Source organism: Podarcis cretensis (assembly GCF_951804945.1).
Source record: "Podarcis cretensis genome assembly, chromosome: 5".
Classification (NCBI taxonomy): Eukaryota; Metazoa; Chordata; class Lepidosauria; order Squamata; family Lacertidae; genus Podarcis; species Podarcis cretensis.
The window spans coordinates 67,704,356-67,717,820 of NC_137174.1; the positions used below are offsets into that span (position 1 = coordinate 67,704,356).

Genomic DNA, 13,465 nt, shown 5'->3' on the forward strand with positions numbered 1-13,465 from the left:
TTCAGAAAACAGCAACACAAATGGTTAAGGGGATGTATGAATGGATTTCCTCGATGAAGAAAGGTTGCAACGTCTGGGACTTTTAGTTTACAGGAAAAGTGAATAAGAGGCAGAATTACAAAAGTTTATAAAAACTATGTATGGCATGGAGAAAGTGGGTTTAGTAAAAGTCTTCTCCTCTCATAAGACTAGAGCTCAGGGGCATCCTGGGAAGCTGAATGATGGAAGATTCAGCACAGAAAAGAAAGCGCTTCTTCATGCAGAACATAATGAAACTATGGAACTCCCACAGGAAGTAGTTATGCCCACCAACTTGGATAGAGTTAAAAAGAGGAAAAGAGGCATCATGGTTAGAGCGTTTGATTCAAATCCCCACATAGCCATGAAACTTATGGGATGATCTTGGGAGCAGACGCTCTCTCTTGCCTAACCTACCTCAGAAGCTTGTTATGAGGACAAAGTATGTGTGAGATGGAGGAGCCATCTCTGCCATCTTGAGCTCCTTGAAGGAGGAGTGGACTATAGACGCCATAATGATAGAGATATTTATTGCCTCACTTGGAATAATGTTTACATTTTGGGTTGCCGCATCTCAGAAAGGGTATTGAAGAGTGGGTGAAAGCGGGGAAAATGACAATAACAAGGATCAAAGGATCTGAAGCAGTGCTATTTTTCCAGAAAAAGAGGTGCCAGAGCTCACCATGAACTTCTACCTTGTTCTCTTAAAATGGCAATGGCACCCACCTGAGAGGTGCCAGAGCTGAGCTCTGGTGAGCTCCAGCTGGAGGGAGGGGGAGCCCTGATCTGAAATAACACTTAGGGTGGCCACATACAAAAGAGGCAGAGATCCTGTGCTTTTAATACTTGAGCAAAACACAGAATTTTGATAGATGCTGCTTGAATAATGAGTAATGGGAGGATATTATAGAGGTGTCTTGGGACCTATGGTCAACCAATGAGGCTGAATGAAAGACAAGCCAGAGGAGATATTTCTTCACACAGTGTGTAGTTAAATTATGGAATTTGCTCCACCAGCTAAAATGGCTTTGAAGGTTGTTTCAACAAATGCATGGAGAATAACGCTACCAGTGGCTGCTATGCTATTACATCCAGGATCAGAAATGAGGCAGCATATCTCTAAATTCCAGTTGCTGGGAACAATAGCAGGACAGGCTGTTGCCCTCATCTCCTGCTTGCTTGCAAGTTCCTGGTTGGTTACTATGGGAAACAAGATGCTGGACTAGATAGAAATTGGGGTCTGATCCATCGGGGCTCTTACACTTTCAACTGAAATCCAGCCAGAATGCATTGCTGATAGGCACAACTGAGACATAGCGCACAAAGCCACACTTAAAGGAGAACAGCAGCAAAACCTTCAGGGCCACTAGCTGAGCACCAGACTCTTTACAAAGTAACTTGCAAAAGAAGCATAAGACCACATCTGAAATACAGGCAAGAAGGAGAGGTCATCAAAAGCTTTCTCAACGATACCTGGGGAAAGTTTGAAATTTCTAGGCCAAGCAGTTTCTCCACGAAAGCATGACATATGCAAAGGAGAAGAAGCCTCAGATGTCTTTTCAAAGTGTACATTTAGTGTTGTTGTTTCATAACCACCCTCACTCAGTAGCAGTGATATTCTGTCTCTGACAGTGGCTTTGCTCTTGATGCTGAAGCACAAACTGTATGTGTGAGAGAAAGAGTGCAACGTGGTTTTTAAGAGAGAGCAATAAGCTAAAGAACACCGGCTCAAAACCTATCTCTGTCCTGAACATACTGGCTAGTTTCATGAAAGCCATTTTCTTGCTGTCTCAACCACCACCTCCACTATCCATTATAGGGATAATAATACTGAGCTGGGTGATAAGCTTTGTACACTGTACAGAGCAATATAAATGTGACTATTAGCAGGTTTTTAATTTCTGTATTGGAGCTGGTCGGAAGCCTCAAGTGATTCCATGCTGGAAGTTGTGGGTATTAATTATGATGTGGAACCATGATCACTCCCTTGAGTAGAACCAATGGAGCTGAATTTTTGCATTGAGTTTTAGACATAAAATGAAGACAAGGAGATCAGTAGCATGACAAAATAGCAAACCACAGAAGGGCGGGTAAAATGAACAAATATGGCAAAAGTGCAAACCAAAACACTACATTGCTCTTAAACACTTAACAGGGGACCCAAACTGAAGTTATTAAGGCTGCAATCCTACACCAAAACACATAACCATACAGTGGTACCTTGTGTTACGTACTTAATCCATTCCGGAGGTCTGTTCATAACCGGAAACCACTTCCAACATGAGGCGCGCTTTTGCTAATGGCGCCTCCCGCTGCTGCCACGCCACCAGGGCACAACTTCCGTGCGCATCCCGGGGCAAAGTTCACAACAAGGGGCATCTACTTCCGGGTTAGCGGAGCACGTAACCCGAAGCATTTATAAGGGGGACGGTACGTAACACGAGGTACCACTGTATTTGCATCCTTCAGCTCTTTAGACATATACTCAAGCCCCCAAATGCTAAACTTTGCTACAATATAACTGAGATTCTATGCAATTCTATGCATGTCTACTCAGAAGCAAGTTAATAGGGGCAGACCATCAGAGAGCCATGCTGTCATTCCCCACCTACCATAATAGCCTAAAGCCCCCTTCATCCTATACTCACAATACTATAGCTAATCACAAATCCCAGGACTCCCTTACTGAAACAGAAGCACAGCTGCAGACTTGTCAATGCAGGAATACAGCTCCATTACCTTTTTACTGTTCCCTTTGTAGTCCCAGCTATTCAACCTAGTCCTCTCTTTTCACCTAGTTCCAAATCTAGTTCCCAAAACTTTCATTGCTTTATAGGTTGATAAATAATAGCTAGATAGCTAGATAACGAGATGATAGATGGTAAATAGATAGTTAGTTAGTTAGATATAGATAGATGATAGATAGATAGATAGATAGATAGATAGATAGATAGATAGATAGATATAGATAGATAGATAGATAGATAGATAGATAGATAGATAGATGATAGATAGATGATAGATAGATAGATAGATGATTGATAGATGATAGATGATAGATAGATAGATAGATAGATAGATAGATAGATAGATAGATAGATAGATAGATGATATAGACAGATAGATGATAGACAGGCGATCCTTGTTTTTGCTCTCAGCATATAATACTTTTGACTATGTTATTTACACTCCATAATCACCAGAGTCCTTTGCATGTTTAATCTAAAGCACTCTTCCCCATCCTAGTGCCTTCCCGAAGTTTTGGACTGCAACTCCCATCATTCCAGGCTATTGACTATGCTGGCTGGGACTGGTGGAAGTTGTAGTCCAAAACATCTGAAGGGTATCAGGTTGGGGTCTATAGGACTTCTGGTACTTCTATGCACCTGTGTGTGCACTCTCTCTCTCTCTCTCACTCACACGTGCGCGCACGCACACACACACACACATCACCTCTCATCCAAATAATGCACTTAACTTGTAAATAAAGGGAATAAGGTGTCCCTCAACTGTGTTCCTTCAAACTCAGAGTCCTCCACACTTACAGAACTTCATCTCCTCCAACCAGCACCAGCACCAGCACAAGCCCTTTAAAAACTCTGGTCTTTATGATCTAGTTTGTTGTTAGTACCTCAAAGAGGCTGTAAGGCAGCATCCAGAGACCTAAGCTGCACTGAACCTCTTTCTGAGATGATGCAAAGCTTTCTAAAGAAATTGCACACTGAGTTAGCAGGCAATAGATGGGATCTGCTCAGTAGGCAAGCCCCGGACTGGGTCCAAGCCACAGAGAAGAAGTGAAGGAAGCATGCTCCTAGACAGGTGCAGGACAACAAAGTGGTACTTACCAAACAAGGTGTTGGCGAAGCCATACCACACGCAGCCGGCTGGCCCTATGAGCCACCTTCCCTGAGTGCTGGCCGCAAAGCTGAAAGGGGTACCCACAATGCACACCATCAGGTCACTCACTGAAATGTTCATCAGCAGCAAGTTAATCGGAGACCGCAGCACTTTGTTTCGGCAGAAAAGTACCAGGACCAGGAGATTATTTAGGAAACCCAGGATCCCAATGATGCCAAGGCAGATGGCTGTGACTAGGTGGCCAGTGGGACTCAGATGATGCTCTTGGCCATATCTGTGGTTGCTGCTGCTGCTGCCGCCGCCGTTACTGCTGCACCAGACACTGTTAACACCACTGCAACTGGAGCTGATGCTCGGCACAGTCATCTCAGTAAGGCTCCTTCCAGATCTCCTTCAGCTGCCTGGCTAAGCATTGCAGGATCAGCAGAGGAAAATGCTCTTAAGCAGACACAGATATATATATATACACACAAGACCCTTAAAAGAAGATAGAGAAGCCTTCACTGTGTTACATCTTTTTTCTTTCTTTTCTTTTCTTTCTCGTAATGTTTTCAAATTCGGTGAACGGTAACATCAATGAGTTAAAATGTACCAGGATTTCTTTCAGCGATGCTCCACCATGTGGCCAAGCGGAGACCACTGTTTCTGCTTGCTTCACTCATTGTCTGAGGCACCGTACCGAATCCCCAACGTTAACCGTTGCAACCTGAAAAATAAAATGTAGGTCAGGGAAACATACATACAAGGGACTGGTTCTAATATCGGGGGATGTGCAATATATAACGGCAAGGTGAAAGAACGGAGGAGGGGTCTATTTTAACCCCCCCGGTGATCAGTGACATGTGTCTGATTGAGAGGCTGCCTTCTTTTCCCTTTCAGCACTTCTCAGGTTGTGACAGCTCCTCAGATCACTGAAGTTTCAAGCAAGGCTACAAGAATTCTGTAAATGGTTCCATCTGGGGATGAGAAAGGTCCGGGTGCATTTGGATTTATGTGTTAAATGAAATCTATAGGTCTCCCCCCCCCCCTCATAATTCTATAATGACAAAAAAAAAAAAAAAACCCAAAGACAGGGAACTTGTGTTCTTACACTTTTGTTTTTAACTTTGGGCAATAGTTTACAATCCTATACAATCCTATACTCCAGGACACTTGATGCATTTCTAAATGAAATTATGCTCCCTGGTAGAAGCAGATACATACAATGTCTCCAAACACACACACACACACACACACAGAGAGAGAGAGAGAGAGAGAGAGAGAGAGAGAGAGAGAGACGCACACACAAATGAGCTTTTAGTTCTTGTTGGTACACTTTTAAATGAACCTCGGACACAATTCTGCTAGAATCAAACATTTCTATTACACATACCTTGATTTTATTTGGGACTTAGCAGTGCTTTCTATGCCAAAATTGCACAGCGTGCAGCTGCAAGAGTTAGCATTCTGTGGGGTTGCAAAAATAAGAAAAGATCACCCCTTCTCTTCTGAATATTTGTTGTTCTTTTTATCCCTCATTCTTCCACTCTGTTGGTGCTATATTCCACTTGTAAATACAACCGGGATGGTGCTGGGCTGCACATCCAAATGTGTGCTCCACTGATATTAATGCCGTTCAGAGGACTGACATCCACATTCAGCTGTGTACTCAAATGCAAGTGTTGCTCCTCTAAACAGGATTACTTTCCGTGGGATGCACAGTGGGATATTGTCTTTGCAACAAGGATGGATTCCCACCCTGCAAAATAATTGAAATACCTGTCCCTTTGCAAATTGCTTTGTACCTAAGTTTTAAAATTAGTGAAATTTATTTTGTAATGAAATATATTATGATGGAATCAGTTAACTGTTATGGACAGCTTTTGAGTATGTTCCCAGCACTTTATTAACTTGAAGTTAATAACAGATCTGCGAGGTGGACTGGCATTTTTTAACCCACCACATTCTAGATGGGAATGGAGCATTTGACACCAAATCCATCCAGTGAATTTACAGAGGCAAGATTTAAATTGGAGGCTTCCTAATCCTATCAAAGAAGGTATAATGGTTAACGTTTTTTTTGGAATTGGGTTGAGGAGACCTAGGTTCACATCCCTGGTCAGCAGTGCATAATTTCCGAGGAGTAAACTCCACTTAGTTCAGTGGTGCAATTCCACCATCTGCACAGCTTTTAAGAGGTGAAGGAGTCCTGTCCTCTTTTTCACCTACCCACTCTCACACTTTTGCCATTCCATTCCCACTCTTATGAGAGGCAGAAGGGAGCAGCCTCCACTTACTCACCCAGGCTATTTTAGCTGATGGGAACATGCAGAACTGTGTGTTTCCAGTTACATAAGTTGATGGTCACTTGTCAATTATGTGCACTAGCACAAGCCTGGGGTCTTGATCAACAGAGCAATAAATCCCCATAGTTTGCCAAGACCAGGTCTGAATAAAATGAACATAAATCCCACCTTTTGCTTCTCTGGGGCCAAGCATCTTACACCACATAAATAAATCTGCAACAGCCAACGCAGCAACCAATAAACCAGAGCAAGAATCCCATGAAAGCCAGAAGACAACAGACGGTTAATCAGAGAATAGTCTCAGCTTTTATGTAGCGAGTCAGCAAGAGCAGAGCAAGACAAGCTGTGGATCATCATTTCCAGTTAAAGAGAGGTTGCTAAGCACTCTTCGGTCTCCCAAAGAGTCCCCTTGCAGCCAGCTATCCCTTTCCCCTTCTCAAGGAAAAGGGTTGGGGGGGGGAATCAGGAAAGGGGTGGTGAAATCTGCAGTGAAGTAGGGAAACTCTGTTTGGTATCCTCCACCCTCAAGTTTTCCAAGAAAATTGTGAAAGTATCCAAAGGTGTTTCCCACACACACACAGCATTTCCCTGAAAGCTTTGTGGGTGGTGAGTGGAATGAATGAATTTCAAGTCAAGATTCAGCCCACATGACTAGAGAAGGCAGATCAGACAGAAAGCAGCTTAGGGAATTTAGTTACCCCAAAACCTGATTTTTCAGTGTTTTCAGGTGTCACCAAAAGCTATTCTGAAAAATAAACGTGCTGGATTACTAAGTGGGGTCCCTCTGCATTCTAGATTTAATAACATTCAGTGTTGTTCCTTATCTCCTTTAGATAACACATCATAGGGTAGACTTTTGAAAAACGACACTATAAAAACAAGCCATGGAGTGCTCATTTCTATCTTGCTCATTTCCATATAGTTTGATCACTGTTATTTAAAAAAAGATTAATCCAGACTGCTAGCCCTGGAAAACTCAGCCAATATGGGAGCAGTCTAATTAAATGCATGCATTTCTCAGTGTAGCACTTTTCCCTGTGCAAAGAATACATGTGATAGCAGAGAAACAAAAAGGCAAGGGGGCTGTAAAAGGAATGAACTATGAAGGCTACTAGCCATGATGGCTGTGCTCTGCACTCATGGTACACAGAGTTTCTTTAAAGCCACAAAGGCCATCTATGGGCCAATAAATCATGGCATATGCCCCCTACGCTCAGCAGACGGTATCACACTTCTAAAAGATAAGCTATTACACTGTGCTGGAAAGAACATCTCCTTAACTGCAACTCCCCCGTAGCTGCTGAGGTCCTCTCACAAATTCTGCAAAAACAAGTTAGAGATGAGCTTTCAGTATTGATTGAAGTGCAGAGTGTTTGAGGACCGGGACATTCGCAAGGAAAACAAAATGCTTGTTTACAAAGCTATTGTACTACCAACCTTACTATATGCTTGTGCAACATGGACCACTTATAAACGCCATCTCCAACTGCTTGAAAGATTCCATCAGCGGTGTCTCCAAAAAATTTTACACATCACTTGGGAAGACAGGCGAACTAATATCAGTGTACTGGAAGAAGCAAAGATCACCAGTGTTGAAGCAATGATTCTTCAACATCAACTTCATTGGACCGGTCATGTTGTGTGGATGCCTGATGATTGTCTTCCGAAGCAACTACTCTATTCCAAACTTAAAAATGGAAAGCATAATGCTGGTGGTCAACAAAAGAGGTTTAAAGACTGTCTCAAGGCAAATCTTAAAAAAAAAATGTAGTATAAACACTGACAACTGGGAAACACTGGCCTGCGAGTGCTCCAGTTGGAGAACAGCCTTTACCAAAGGTCTCATGGGCTTTGAAGACACTCAAACTCAGGACGCAAGGGAGAAACATGCTAAGAGGAAGGCACGCTTGGCAAATCCACACTGTGATCAACTCGCGTCCAGAAACCAATGCCTCACTATGGAAGGATGTGTGGATCCAGAATTGGCCTCCACAGTTACTTTCGGACTCATTGTTAAAACCGTGTTTATGGAAGACAATCTTACTCGGCTACGAGTGATTGCCAAAGAGAAAGAGAGCTCTGCAATGCTTGTGGATACAAGCTCCAGAAAACCACAAGGGGGAGTGCTGTTGTGCTCAAGTCCTTCTTAAGGGTTTCCTACAGGCATCTGGCTGGTCACTGTAAGAAAAGGATGCTGGACTAGATGGGCCATTGGTCTGATCCAGCAGGCTCTTCTGCTGTTCTTAAAACAGAAGGGGAGTCAGTATGGATTTAGCCTCATGGGTGTAGTCAAGACCATATACTAGACCTGATAAAAAATATTAGACTTTGTTTGCTATAATCTTTTCTTTCATTCCTCAAAAAGCAATTTGCATAAGCCTACCAAAGGGACTTTCTTGGTTAGCGTAGATTTATTATCTGTGTGATTATGGCAATTATCACATGATGGCCTCGTTTCTTGAAGTGCTCATCATAATTTGGTTCCTTTCATTTCATTGTATTCTAGCAGCAAAGTGAACATCGTATAAAGCATGGGGTTGCTTAATTCATGCTAAAGTGATCCTAGCTACATACTAGCCATCTGATGTTTTTGTCCCATGATTAGCAATTTTCCATGCCGTGAAAATAGCTTCGGAATTTGCTGTCATAATGATAATTTAATAATACTTAAGTGGTGCATGGACTTCCTTACGTTTCTGGGAAAACAAAGTTAGACCATATCAAAATGGCAGGAATGTATAGCTGGCAAACAAGGTCAAGGAGGTCCTGATAGTATGGTGTGGAACTTCAATAGCTCCCAGAGTAGATTTGGAAATAACAGCAGTGTCAAAATTGCTCTGTACCTCCACTTGAGCCATACTGGAGCTTGATTATATGCTGCCTTCACTTGCAGTTTCCACCAAACACTTACAGAAAGCCAATAAGATATCTGATGAGCCTTTGGGGTCTTTCAATGAGTTCCTTGCCACATCTAGCAGAGATGCATTGTTTCACTCTGTCTTTAGGAGGGATGGGAAACCTCAAATATGAAAGTCAAATGCAGCCGTCCAGACATCTGGCCCTTGGGATTCTCTCACCATATCCATCACTGGCCCTGCTCCAGCCCCTCCTTTCTGGCCACACACACCACTAATAGGTGGCCCTTCAACCCTCATGCTGCAGAAAAGTTCACCTCTGACCTATATCTTTTCACTAATCCCACAAATATATGTTAATGCTGTGCCTAAGTGCCAGAAGTGGCTTAGTCATGCTGGCCACATGACCCAGAAAAACTGTCTGTGGTGCGGACAAACACCGGCTCCCTCGGCCTGTAAAGCAAGGTGTGTGCTGCAACCCCAGAGTCGTTCACAACTGGAATTAACGGCCAGGGGTCCCTTTACCTTTAAAGGAAGAGAAGCATTCTTTTTCAACCAGTGCAAGAAGTCCATACATAGAAAAATCCATGTGGAATGAGGAAATGAAGTGTGCTGGAATCAATAGTGTAGTGCCCTACCATTGCGAAAGAAAAGCCTGTAGGCCAGGTTTTCTTTAAAAAAATCAGGACTAGGTTTAGAGTCATTGATTTGATAGCATCTCTGGGGGAAAGCCACCTCTCTTTCTTTTGGTTTATGGCGTGAGAGAGAAAGATGGGGGGTGGACATCTATGAATGAGAAAGAGAGAGCATTCTTCAATGCATTCCACATAACCTGTGCATGTGTCATCAACAAATCAATAATAGAAGCAGGAAACATTTCCCACCGCTAGTAAATTTTTCACCAGTGTGAGAAGCTTCAGATCATAAACATTGTTCACAGATTTGGAAGGCTTCAAGAGTTTCCGCAGCGTACCTGAGTTTAGGTCAGCCTTTCCCAACCTGATGCCCTGCAGAGGTTGGTGCTGATGAAAGCTGTAGTCCAAAAACCTATGGAGAGTAGCTGCTTAGGGAAGGTTGTCATAGGGCAAACGAGGTGGCTATATAATACTGTCTTAGTAGAGGAGGGAGGAAAGCCCAGGTGAGTTTGCTCTTTGTTTCTATCTTCTAATGTATCCTGCTCCCCCACACACTCACCAGCTCCTTCTCTGCTACTCATACAATGAGTTCTCATATACATATTCATATTCATATACATATACATATACATATACATATACATATACATATTCATATGGGCCACTGTGACTCTCACCAAAGCTTGTGGTCATTAGTCTTCACTAAGCATGTGAAGATTAATGGCCACAAGCTTTGGAAACTGAGAGGCCCAGATGTGCAATGCTGTTCAAATGCTTAAGGCAACATATTCATTCCGCATCAACCTGTAAGTCCTTGTCAGTGGGTGAGGACAATTTTAGCTTCATTCCTATGCTACCCACCTACCTGTGTTGCACATAGGTGTAGTGCATCTCCTATTTGCTCAGAAGACTAGTAAATAAGTCTGACCCTGGAGGTTTTTATGAGGGTCAGGGAGAATAATGATGATGTCACTTTTCTCACAAATGGGACCCTTAAGAGACTTTAAAAAAATAAAGTACAAACACTAAAGCCTATTATAGCAAACTCAAGAAATAAAAGCCAGGTCTTAATAGATCTAGTCAGTGCAGTAGTGCCAGAATTGGTTTTATATACAGTATGTTTGGTCAACAATCTGATTGCTAAATGATGCAGCAGCTGCCATTTTAGAACTCTTTTCAAAGGTTGCCCAGTGTATAATGCATTGGCCCTTTGGCCTATTAGTGTTAGGAGCCTTCCCTGACTGGTATGGTTGCTTTTGCAGATGTTCTCTCCTTTGTCCACTGTCAAGAAGGGCAAGAGGCCATAGGATGCATCTCTGCCTGACATCCTTCAGGACACCAGGTTAAGAATCCCTGTAAACTCAAGCCTTATTAGGCTGTAAATATTGAGCCTTACTCTTTCGGAAGGAAATGAACAGCAAAGATTAATCCCAACAAGAAAACTAAGCAATAGTAGGTATAGAGCTTATTCACATAGAAAGACGCATAATGCTGGTCCTTCAGCATGATAGAACAGAGAAGCTGGGGAAGAAATATTTTACAAATCTAAATTTTGATGGCTAATAGTGTAAGACTTGTTAATCCCAGCATTCTGATTTGTGATCAGCTGTGAGGTTTCAACACACAATGCAAGGCAAAAGTTTAATGCCTGGTTATATTTGCAAAAGCAGCATGTTATTCTCTAATGCTTTGCCACAAAGCAAGTGATAATATTTTAAATCTAGTTAGCAAGCTGCTGAGAACAGGTTTTGCACGGCTGGGTTCAAGTCAATGTATGAATTGTTTTGCTTTTAATGCTGCAAAAGCAATAAAACAGAGGGACAGGGCATTAGTTATTTGGATGCAATTTTTATTCTGCTGCTAATTAGGTTTATTGGAGCTAGTGTTAATAATCACATCTGAGCCAAGATGGGACCTCTGGAGTGCTTAGTTTAGAGAAAAAGCACAGATATTGTGAGCATAACAGAAACCTGGTGGAATAGAGTGAACCAGGGGGTTGCAGTTATCTCTATAAGAAGGACAGGAAAGGACATACTGGAGATAGTGTTGATCTGCACATCAAAGAGGACACAGAGTCCAGCAAGCTAGCATTCTAAAAGCTATCTAGCATTGCAGACATAATCTCATCTCCCTGACCAAAATGGCCAGGGTGATCTTGTGATGGAGAATGAAATCATGGAAACATCCAAAGGAAGAAGTGCTATATAGTATTTCAATTACCCTTATATATAATGGGTACTTGTGTTGTTTGGTCACAAAAAAAGAGGTACAATTTCCAGTTCCCCTAAATGATTGAGTTCTAGCAGAGCTGGCCATGGAGCTGAACAGAGGGGTGGAGATCTTGGACTTAATCTTAAATGACACCCAGGATTTTGTGTGAGATTAAAGTGCTGTTGAGCCAATTGGGAACAGAGACCACAGTGCTATGAAATGCAGCATATATGCAAGTTGACAGCGGCCACAAAATTGCAACATGGCTTCATTCGACTTTGGAAGAGGAAACTTCTCAAAAGTCCCCAAGTCTCAGTTCACTTGAAGTAATATAATACAATTTGTCCTGGAAGAATCTGTGACCTTAGCAGTCCCAGTGCAATAATGAATGCAATTAGTGCCAGTCCTGAGCCACCTTTCAGATTTAATAATAGCCATAACCATTTTGTTTTGTTTTTTGAAACATTGGCCACTTCAGATGCAAGGCTTTTGTCACATTTATCAGGAATCACCAAATGTACACTCTGAACTGTCTCACTCTCAGATAAAAGTCTTGAATATTATGCAGATTACAAAGGAGCTGTTTGTGGTGCTGGAACAAGAATAAGAATAAGAGCTTCAGAACTTTAGTTTTTCACCTCCTGCCCCACAATTGGTTGATAAACTTCTGTTTCTCCACCCTGGGCAAAATTCATCTTATTAGCACTGTTTATGATATATTAATTTAATAGCATTAGACTCCTGCTAGTAAAGGTAAAGGGACCCCTGACCATTAGGTCCAGTCGTGACCGACTCTGGGGTTGTGGCGCTCATCTCGCTTTATTGGCCGAGGGAGCCGGCGTACAGCTTCTGGGTCATGTGGCCAGCAGGACTAAGCCATTTCTGGTGAACCAGAGCAGCGCACAGAAACGCCGTTTACCTTCCCGCCGGAGCGGTACCTATTTATCTACTTGCACTTTGACGTGCTTTCGAACTGCTAGGTGGGCAGGAGCTGGGACCGAGCAACAGGAGCTCACCCCGTCACGGGGATTCGAACTGCCGACCTTCTGATCAGCAAGTCCTAGGCTCTGTGGTTTAACCCACAGCACCACCCAAGTCCCAGACTCCTGCTAGATGAGGCCAAAGGCCCATCCAGTCCAACATTCTATTCTTATAGGGGCCAGCCGGATGCCTGTCAGAAGCCCACAAGCAAGTCCTGGGTGCAATTGCACTCTCCCCATTTGCCATTTCCAGCAAATGCCATTCAGAGACATATTGCCTCTGACTGTACTGTATAGCCTGGAACAAATTCCTGCATATAAAAGATAACATCAGTTATGAAGTGCAACCTTGAGTACTTTTTACCTTCACATATAATTAGCATGGGCCAGTTCTTTGCCATGCAGCTGTGCACACCTATTTCAAGGGAAATCCAATGATTTCAGGCATATGAGTGCTCTTCATGCACACATATTTTGTGTACCCTGGAGTACATTCTCAAATGCAAAATGTATCATGCAAAACAGTTCTCAGTTATTCCAAACTTCTAAATATCACTAAATAACAGGGACCAGGAAGCAGGATTATATTCAAAGCTGTTTTAAACTAACTTCACTGACCTTGT

At 42.7% G+C, this 13,465-nt stretch overlaps 2 protein-coding genes across 2 annotated transcripts in view; one reads left to right on the forward strand and one right to left on the reverse strand.

Annotated features, from left to right (window-relative positions):
- Positions 1-4,628, reverse strand: part of LOC307216064 (vertebrate ancient opsin-like) — a 104,834-nt gene extending 100,206 nt beyond the window's left edge. Inside the window, exon 1 of the mRNA XM_079975909.1 lies at positions 3,864-4,628. Within this exon, the coding sequence (XP_079832035.1) occupies positions 3,864-4,242 (379 nt within the window). The 5' untranslated portion in view covers positions 4,243-4,628. The remainder of the gene's footprint in view (positions 1-3,863) is intronic.
- The window catches only part of LOC307216071 (G-protein coupled receptor 35-like), a 307,342-nt gene that overhangs the window by 80,565 nt on the left and 213,312 nt on the right, over positions 1-13,465 (forward strand). The window lies entirely within an intron of this gene.